The 10676-nt window shown below is 39.3% G+C and overlaps 1 protein-coding gene across 2 annotated transcripts in view; it reads left to right on the top strand.

Moving 5' to 3' along the window:
• The first annotated feature begins 6684 nt into the window (after positions 1 to 6684).
• LOC122536402 (homeobox protein unc-42-like) overlaps positions 6685 to 10676 on the top strand; it is a 29238-nt gene continuing 25246 nt past the window's right edge. For both annotated transcript variants that reach the window (XM_043668757.1, XM_043668756.1), the window contains exon 1: positions 6685 to 6959. In XM_043668757.1, coding sequence (XP_043524692.1) covers positions 6740 to 6959 — 220 coding nt within the window. In that variant the 5' untranslated portion in view covers positions 6685 to 6739. The remainder of the gene's footprint in view (positions 6960 to 10676) is intronic.

Below are 10676 nucleotides of genomic sequence, written 5' to 3'. Positions count from 1 at the left end.
ATAGTGTACTTGAACAGAAATTGCTTATCTATCTGGTAAATAATAATACTTCTTATAATAATAAATATACTTGTAATAATTAATTTTAACAACAACAATCGCAAGATCAGACTGTGAATTTCTACGTATTTTTATATTTTATAAAATAATCAAAGAAATGGTACTCGAGTGAGAAATTTCGTCTCGTCTACTAGATACTACAATTTTTACAAACGTAACTGAAAAAATGAATACTTCAAAGAAAAACGTAACAATTCAAACGATATATAAACCCTGATCAATATTACCCAATAAGCAAGTACAACTATAATCAGTTGCATAGGTCTACATCTATTAAACCTAATAAAATTAATATCACGATATTTTAAAATATCGATATTCCTGATCGATCGAGGTTTAACAAGGCAAACGAATATTTACGGACATTCAAACAGATGAATGAACGAAATATATTCGACCTTTTCCTCCGTAGGCGAAGCGATTGTAAAAGAAAAGATGACCTAAATATGGGCAAAGCAAGTAACGAACCGATTCTTGCTATTGCGACGAAAACGATGACCGAACTTCTTTTTTTCTCCACGAAACTTCGGGGGAACTTTGAAGACGCTGAAGCTCTCGAAACTTTACGCTCTCCTTTATAGCAGCCCTTCCTCATACTCTTTGGTTGCACGCTTCTTCCCGAACTCACCCTCGGGCGAGGGAACCCTGGTACCTCGTTTCGAAGGAGGGTCGAACGAAGAGGGCGTCAAGCAGACGAATCGAAGGGTTCCGCGAGGATTCGTCGAGGAAATCGAGGGATCCACCTTCGACGTAGACACGCACACCGTTCTCGCAGAGAAACGTGAATCATTCTGGATGACTACGGGAGGAAAATTGGGGAAAATTTTCGGGACTGAAATCGGGCGGACTTTAATTTGAAACGAAGGTTAAAAAGTGAGCGTCGTCGCTGTTGCACCTTTGCCGATTATCATGCAAATTTATACTTTCGAGAGCGCGAATTAACGGTAGAACTACCGACGACCAAAGTACGAGAATTGTATCGGAGAAGTTAGAGTAGCGAGGAATAAAGGGAAGCTTATAACACGATAAAGAATATATTCTACAAAAATCTTGACTCGAATCTTTGCGAAAATTGTAAATCTATGAAACTACTCTAAAAAATGGTAAATTGGTCGTTTCGATCGTCTTGAAAAAAAAAAAAAAATGAAACCTCGGTAGAAAATATTATTAAAATCACGCCGTATAGTTTGAATATTTCGCGCTGTAGTTTAGATATTTCGTTCGTTCTTTTAAAAAAATTGAGTTTGTCTTTACTATTATTTTGCCCACGGTTTTTCATATTATTCCTGTGGGCAATGTCGACGTTCGATAAACATCGTTTATAGTAAAACTTCGTTTATAGAAACCAATTAATATTGAGCCTCAAACATACCAACTCATAATTATTAATCAACTTTTATTACCTCGTTTACTATGTACATTTTATTATCCAAACAAACAAGAATAAGATATAGAGAAAGTTAGTGAGTCTCTATTATTGGAATTCCTCGATTATCCGGACAGTTTTCCTGGACGTGTTCGGACAAACAGAATTTAACTGTATTTAAACCGTATAAAATGATTAGTTGGCTCCTACCAACCAAAATATGATATAAAATCGAGACTCGCAGGCAGTTGAGAGTCGAGAGTTGAGAATTTAGAGAGTTTAGAAATTTAAGAAGTCGAAGAGTTAAAAGGAAGAAAACAAAATGATACGAAATCCAAACTCGCGGACCTGATTGAGAGTTAAGAGTTGAGAATTTAGAGCAGAGAACTGAAAATTGAGAATTGAGAATTGGGAGCTGAAAGTTTGAGAAGTTGAGCAATTAAAAAATGATATAAAATTCAGATTCGCAGGTTTGTGATGAGAGTTTAGAACTGAGAATTAAGGGGCAGAGGGGAGAGAAAGAGAGAACGCACAGCTTAGTTATAAATAACTATAGTAATTTATGTTAGATTGCTTAAAATTAAGAATATTTGATTGTAATAAATAAATTTAATAAATTTGAAATTTGAATGAAAAATTTCAAAATAATTTAACTTTAAATTGTCAAGGGTTAATTACAGAATCACAAGCAAAGATAACATATGATAAAACTGATTCCAATTTACCAATTTCTTAGCAGAATGAAATTCAATTAAATTCAAAAAGTAACCAAGTAATTTAACTCTAAAGTGTTACGGTTCCTAACGACCCAATGACACTAGTTGAGAGTTTTGGTTTATTTATACTTTTACAAGGTATAAAACATCTTTTTCCCAATTGTACCATGAAAACTGTATCATCTTGCGGATTTTAATGGAAATTTACATTTTTGTAAATAAAATTCAGAGAAGAGAATCTAAATGAAATTATTTCACGTTTATACATTTTTATATATTTTCACGTGTTGCATTACACCTTGAAACATCTCAGCTGAAAAATGAATGAAAATTCACACTGATCGGAACGGCAATGAACGGCTAAACTGAAAATTTCGCCAAAGAAAGGAACGTTTCGTCCGCGTAACAAACAATAATAAATGAAAACCGTAATGAAATGCGACCTACATTGATCGACTCCCGAATCCTTCGTCAATCCTGTCTATTATACAAACAGCAATAAACAAAAACTGTCGGCCACTCGCGAATAACACGAGATTTAATCAAAGACGATGATTGGAACATCGGACGTGGAGTTAACGTTCCAACGAAATAATAATGAAGATTAAAACTAAAAAGGAAAGCTTGCCTCGAAACGAACGACGAGGCGAAGGATCGCGCGAGTAGAGAGAGAGAGAGAGAGAGAGGCGAGCTCTACATCTCTGCTCCCAATCTTCCTCCTCTACCTTCGCTCCACCAAAAAAAAAAAAAAGAGAGAGAAACTGGAATATAACAAAGAAAGAAAAAGAAAAGGAAATAAACTAGAAAGTTCGCATGCACGATACAGAGATTCCGAAAGAGAGGGAGAGGGAATGCTCGTTCATGGAATTACAAATCATCGAAAAGCTGTGCGCGAAACACAAAGACGTGGGCAGAAAGAGAGAGAGAGAGAGAGAGAGAGAGAGAGAGAGAGAGAGAAGGGGGAGGGAGGGTGGTGGAAATTCGTTGAAAAACCTATTCTATTCGTTACAAGCTCGCGGCGGACGCAACTCGTAGGCAAACGATGCACGCGGCCGTGAAACGAAGAGTTTCTCCGCTCTCGCACACGTTGCCCGACGTGTACGTAGCTGGGTCAGTCGTATGGGTGTACGTTACAATCAAATACCGAAAACGGGGAGGAAAAGAATTAAAAAAGCTATCTGCCGCGGGATGATAAAAAGAAGGATAGCCTCGGTCGAACTGGCTGAAGGACGAAGAAAAAGAGGGACAGAGATGTGCTCTGAGGAGAAAAAGAGGGAGAGAAAAAGAGAGAGAGAGAGAGACGGTGATAAAGGAAGGCTAAGGGTTGGGGGCGAGAGAAGAGGGTGTCGAGAAACAGCGTGCAGAACGCGAGAAGAGAGAGAGAGAGAGAGAGAGAGGAGGATGGAAGACGACGAAGATGAGGAGGAGACAGAGAAGACGAGGAGGATGACGAGGCGGAGAGAAACGCGGACGCGGACGCGAACGCTACTGCTAGTAGAAAAGGGACGTCCCACGCCGGACCGGCGCGGCAGGTAGTGGTGAGCGCACGTATTGGTGCCGGCCGTTTGTGTGGGTCGTTGGAAAAGCTAGATGGCAAGGTGGAAAGAAAATCGCTCGCAGGCTATTTTCCGGAGGAATTTTTATTGGTAGATCCGCCATGTTCCGAGGTTAGGTAGGGGTAGCTGGTGCCGGCGAGGACGAGCTTGGATTGGCGGTCGTCCGGGTAACGCGCCCCTCGAACGTCCAATCGGGTAAAGCGAGGTGAACCTCGTGCTTTCCGTTGCCCGACCGAGCACGGGGGTGAAAGGGAGCGCTGGTTACAGGCAACAACCCCCTACCATAGGGTAGCAGCCCCTCTAAACGTTCTCTGTCCCCCCGCGGAGTCACCGGGATAACTGCATTTCGTGGACAGAATCCCACAAGAACTCACGGCGAGCGGTCGCCCCTCTAACACCGGCCGACTCTCCTATCGTTTCGGCTTTTTCCTCCACGGGAAACGCGTTACGTAGCGAAACGTACACGAAAGGAAGGGCGCGAGACCCTCGTCCTGCGACCCGGTCCTCCATCCTCGTACTCGTACTCCTCCCGTATAGATATCGGTGAGCCACACTCCGTGTCTCGTTTGTCGTTTCGCGTCCTCTCGCGCGTCCCTCGTTTTATATCCCGTCGCGATTCGCGTCCGCGATTTTCGCTGACTCGCCCGCGAGAGACTCGCTCGCTCGGTTGCGCGCAGTTTCGATCCGGTGTGCCGCGCGCGCCATTCCTCCGCGCGATTATTTCGATATTTCAATTTTCAAGGGCACGCTCGGCGGTACCTCGGGGCCTCCCCCTTCCCTCCCACCCTTCTTCTTCTTCGAGAGAGACCCTCCGATTCTAACCCGCCTAATTGCATCGGCGAGATAATAAGATTTGAATTTCGAATCGAGGCCACGGTAGCGGTAACGTCCGCTTCCGATTAACCAGCCGCTGTCGTCCTCCTCTCTCTCTCTCTCTTTCTCTCTCTCTCTCTCTCTCTCCTCTCCTCTCTTTCTCTCTTTCTCTTTCTCTCGTTCGTTCGTTCTTTCTCTCGTTGATCGACGTCCCAACATCCACGTGCATCTGTCCCGGGCGTTATCGAGGAAACGAGAGAAACGAGGGTTTCTTCGTTTCTCTTCTGCTTTCTTTCATTCTTTCTTTCGCCTCCCCTACCACCCTCCCCCAGTCGGCCGCGTCGTCGCCAAGTTCTACGAGAAACCATTGTTGGGATTCGGAGGCGTTCGACGTCTCTCGCCCGACGTGAACACTGCCTGGCCCAACGACGAAAACGCAAACTCGAGGCAATTGGGATCGTTGAGGAGTGAGAGAATTGGATCGTCGAGATTGGGAAGAGAGTATATAGCTCGCCCGCTCGTGAAAATCGCCGGCTCGTTGGAAGCTCCCAATCGCCACGCTGAAGAAGAGGGACGACGAGAGGACAGTGGCCAAGGATACTCGCGAAGAAGAGGACTCGAGGAACACGCAACGAGGAGGCAGAGTTTTTTTTCGGACGTGAAGTTAGTGTACGTCTGGACGACTTTTGCCAGCTGAGCGAGGATTATCCGATCCCTCCCGACGATCAATTTTGTGAAAATCGCTCGAGATCAAAGGGATTTGGCCGCCAGGAAAGTGTCGCCGATATTGTGTTGAAAGAAGTGAACTTTTCGAAAATGTGTGAACGAAAGTAACTGTTTCGGACAGTACCAAAGGTTGCCCCTTTCATCAATTTCAAGAGGAGACAGTATACTACGGGTAGTATAGTATTTCAGAGTCTCGGAGGAAAAGGAAAACTTTCGCGTTTGTTCGTGAAAGTCGAACCAGGAGAGATCAAACGTGCGACTGTACGAGAAATATTGAAATATCGAATGGATCGCTCAGAGGTTATAACGATTTATAATTGATTTTTAAGCGGCAAGTGGTCACCAAGATCAATAATTTCTTCATTCTAGAAGAACGTTGAACGCGAATAAATCAAGAATCGAGAGCTGATCTGTCAAAGTGTTGGAGAGAGCGTCAAAATATCTAATAAGTTTGGCTTGACTAAACAGATATTGCTTTCATTTTTAATCGAGAATACGAGGTTCGTATAAAGGTCCGATGAGTCTGTAGGTTCTTTGCAAGGAAGAATTAGTCTTTTAGGATCCAAGATCACGATTCGTATTCACAAATCTGTGCCAACAGATTTACAGAGCAGGATTCAGCAAAGACAGATTTACGAAGTAAAGATCCAAGAATAACGAAGCAAGATTCATTTTCCAGGGAAATCCAAGAACAAAAGATCCGTGTAGGTACGATGAATCTGTGTTGCGAAATTTAAAAAGAGTGATCCACCTTTAGATACGATACGAAAGATACGACGAACTGTTTAAAAAAAAAAAAAAAAAGTATTCATCGAAGAAAGTTCGTTCTTCAAGAACAACACGATTCATAGCCTGCTAGAACTAATCCAAAAAAAACTCGAGAACTCTCGAATTCGAAGAAGAAACGAACTTGACAGACCACGAACAAACGAGAACCACGACAGAATTAAAGAGGTCGATCCTCCAGTTCGGAAAACACCTTACGATTCTTCGAAACTCGAAGAGCAGAGGACCTCTCAAACCTACCGGAATTATTCTAAAAAACTCTCAAAAGAGAAAAGAGAGCAACCAGCTGGCAAATTTGCGAGCAAAGCAAAACTGATCGTTGGATAACTGGAGAGAGAGAGAGAGAGAGAAACAGGAAAAGAGAGGGAACAAGAAACGGTCGTGGTTCCTCCTCCGGAAGAGGAACCGCAGAGGATGTCCTGGTAGGTTTGTGAAAGAACGTCAGGTGCATTTGATTCGAGAGACCTCGACAAGGTCAAACCGGCATCACCCTGGCTAACGACCTGTCCGGAGGTACCGGCGGTCCCGGTGCAGGCGGCGTCGGTTCCGTCGGTGGCACATCCTCCGTCGGCGGCGGCGGCGGCGGCGGTGGTTCCTCGCTGCCGACCACCGCTCTCAGCCTCGATCATCAGCAGTTCAACATATTCCCGGCGATCTTCAGCAGACAGTTGAATTTCTCCGCGGCCGCGGCTGCCAACTGCGGCCAGAACAAGCTGATGGACGAACTGAGGCCGAACCTCGGTTTGCTCGGCGTCGGGCTCGTCGAGAACGACAGCTTCCATCTGAATCACAATCAGGAGAAGAGGAAGTGCAGCAGCACCAGCTCGAACGAGCAAGATTTCAGTCTTTATGGGGTGCACCAGGGCCTGGAGGCTAGCCCGCCGACGCCGGCCGCGACGCCCGGAAGGAGCAGCGTTGGCGCTACTTCTACCGTTGGTAAGTATCGTTTTTCTTTTTTTTTTTTTTTTCCTTTTCCTTTTTCGATCTCATCTGGTTGTCAACTTTTAACCATCGAGTCCAGCATTGGTACTATTTTAATCGTTTGTCGTTGGATGATAGAAGTACCGACGATTGAAACGATTGAAAAATTTCCATCGGAGATGCTAAAGTAAAAGAAATGGAAAACTTTACGGCAGAATGAAGTGAACGAGCTTTTATTTATATATTTTACAAAAAATTATTTAAATCTCTAATAAAAATACACTGTTCTATATTATCTGTAAAATTTTCAACAAAAATTACAAGCTAGTCATTTTTGACCAGTTAATCCATAACGTGGAGTCATAAATAATCATCAAGAATTTAAGACATTTATTTTTCTATTGTCCCTATAGATAGAGATTAGTAGCAACATTAACCCTAGACAGATTCCAGATTTTCTTTTCTTTACAATTGCCTTTTCTTTACAAAGATGCCGAAATTAATATATCAGTTTCCATTTAGACTTTTGACACTTGCATTAGAGATCGGTAGTTCTATCTGTTAAATCGAAATTAAGCAAACTGTAAATTGAATGTAACAATAAGCGTTAACGTGACTTTTTCAGTGATCGCTTTTGAGGGTTAGAATCATGCTCGAATAAAAAATAAATAATTTACACAAGGCAACATAGTGTTCGCGTCTGTAGAGCAGAAGCAGGGTTTTGCCTTACCAAACCTGTAATTATTATTTTGGAAGCTTAGTCGTCTCCAATATTGTCCCTATAGTTCTAACGGAAGAAAGGTTACAAAGCAATAGATATCATCTGAGTTTTACTCCATCAGTGGGTCATCGAGGCCTCATTACTAATTTTTTATTACAACCGAGTTTTATTATTAATTTCCATTGTGAAGAACGCAGAGTATAAAATTCAAATCGAGAACCCTAAATTAAATTTAACGTATATCAATATCGATCATCTATGAGGCGATGATTATATGATATTTGAGTATCAAGTAAAATATTTGGAAAATTATTGTTATTTAATTTAAATGATAGTAGAAATTCGTTCATCTGACGATTAAATGGCGACGTTGAAAGATAATTGTGTCTTATAACTCTTATTGGATTATATAATACTATGTAGACTCCCTTTGCACATAATTGAACTAGTATTATTAGTGAAATTTTACAAAATTACACGTTACGAATTACTCTTGCACAACAAGTTCAGTCGTAAACTTTTCCAAAAAAAATTACAAATTATCTGATCATCTTACTATAGAAGAAACATTTATAGTCTAGAAAACTTCTAGCTTGTTAATTTATTAATATATATTATTAATCTTTTCCTCTATTTTTATTATTTATTAATATTATTGGTTAATAAATTATTATACAAAAAGATCTTGATGTTCGTCAAGCTTTTGAAATTGAAGCTGAACAATTATATCTGCGTTATTGAATTATTCCTCTGAACGTATGAAATTTATTCTGGACACAAACAAATGATTCCGTATATTCATTATAACAGTAATATCAAATAATGAATGATTAGCTATGAATTTCGATATAATATTTGTCAATTAATTACTAATAATAATAGAAATATGTTTTTTTTTCTAATTTTCTTGCAAGAATCACACAATGGATTGAAATTTAATTTTTATCGTATTTACCGCAAATAAATACTTTATCATTTTATATAGATAACTACATGTATCTTCGTAATTATCGTAAGTCGACAATTTGCTTTAATTTTCATCTATACTACGTAAGTTGTTGTTTGTCGGCAAACATCAATCGAAAGCATAATTATAGCATCATAATACGTTATTATCATTTAATGATTTCAAGACCGTGAATATTTTTCTTCTGATTTAATAAATGAAAACTCAGTTGTTAAACCACATATTGGCATTTATAAATATTGCATAATGTGTGTTAAAAAATTTTTTCTTAAAATATTATATAAATCCTTCCTTGTTTGCTAAACTGAGCGTAAAATTGAAAATATCGTATGCATCAAAATATAAATATATTCTTTTCTTCCCTAAACTGTAAAACTGTAAGACTGCAATGGTAAAAACCGAAAAATCGTAGGGCAAAAATTTAAAAGAAACTTAATTTAAATCACGATAGTATCACGAATAATCCACGACTTACACCGATCGACGGCCAAGTCAACAACATGCTTCTAATTACGAGCAAAAGGGAGCTATACCTAGAGGACGATTTTTTAAGGTAAAAATGGACAACGTGTCATCTCGATATAGACGAATTTTCCGGTTGTTGAGCCTCGAGTACGTACATACGTCGACAATGCGATCGGTTATAGTGTTGACAATGGGGACTTGGACTAGACCATATGGTGGTACCTGTTCTATGGGCTATTATTATGTGCTCGTGGGGGTTTAAGAGAGCTTAGCACCAAGGGCGTGCTAATGGGGTTCGCTCGAATCGTTCGACGTAGGCGCGTGTCGAGTCTTGTCATCGAAGCGAAATCGCGAACAAAACCTCTATCCTTGTCCCTCCGGCTATAAATTGACAGTGACTTGTACTTACTGCTAGAGTTCAACGTTAGGCCAGCTGTTGGTTTTCGTTAACAGGTTCGTCGCAGTGACGATTTGCAAAAAAATTTTACGTTCGAGATACTAGAGACAGCGTTAATTATATGCTAAATGTTACACTCGTTACCACTCGTTAGTGATAATAATATATTCCGAAGTATATTTTACACTTTATTTTTGCTCTTGTCAAACGTAATTTTCTGAAAGTGTGTTAGATTTTCTTATCTTTTAAATTTCGTGGACAATATATAATTTAAAATATTAGGAAAGTAATATGCAGCATGTAAATTAAAAATTAAAAATTTTCGAAATTCTTACAACGATTGATTGTTTTTTCAACAAAAGTAGATACATTTTAGATTTTCTTAGAATAATTCTCGAGATTATTATTTCTTGCTTTTCTATAATGCGTAGGTATATGTTTAGAGAAAAGTTCCTCTTTGGAATAATAGTGGACAACAGACTTTTTAAAAGTAACAACAAACGTAATTAAAATAATATATCTGTGGTTCAAATTAGAAGATCGTTGACACCATTTTGAAAATATTTTTCTATAACCAGCCACATACTGTATCAATCTATTTTATTAGACTGATATATCATTTATTTCAATTCTGAGATTGTTCTCAAATTTTCTCACTCAAAATTATCAATGCATTCTAATTTATTTTCTAAATGTTTCAATATAAGAAAACTTTCATCTATGTAGGTATGATTCTGGATGAAAAAATAATGAAAAATAGACACAGTTCAATTTATGATACTAGCTCTAAATTAAGAAATCAGTTTCCTAGACTTGAAAATATCTTTCTATACTGCATCGATCTGCTTTATCATATTTATCAATTACAGTTCGGGAATTATTCTCAAAAATTTCTTTAAAACTACCAACTACCTATTTCCAATTTATAGAAATGTATTAGATCATTTCACACGGAAGTAGCAATTTCCAACAATGATTTATACATAAAAATTGAAAGCAGAAAAAATATTGACACACTTGACAATCCTCAATCGTACATTTAACGTTTATTAGAAAAATTATAAATTATCTTTTTACAAGTACTGGAATGTTCTCGGACGATGTCATGTCGACATTACAGAATATGTTATTTTCTGTTCAAATACATGATAGTCTCATGTGTCAAGATCTGTTTTTCGAATT

This window comes from Frieseomelitta varia, unplaced genomic scaffold (genome assembly GCF_011392965.1).
Source record: "Frieseomelitta varia isolate USP_RPSP 00005682 unplaced genomic scaffold, Fvar_1.2 scaffold_831, whole genome shotgun sequence".
NCBI classification, from domain to species: Eukaryota; Metazoa; Arthropoda; class Insecta; order Hymenoptera; family Apidae; genus Frieseomelitta; species Frieseomelitta varia.
This window is presented reverse-complemented; position numbering and strand designations above follow the sequence as displayed.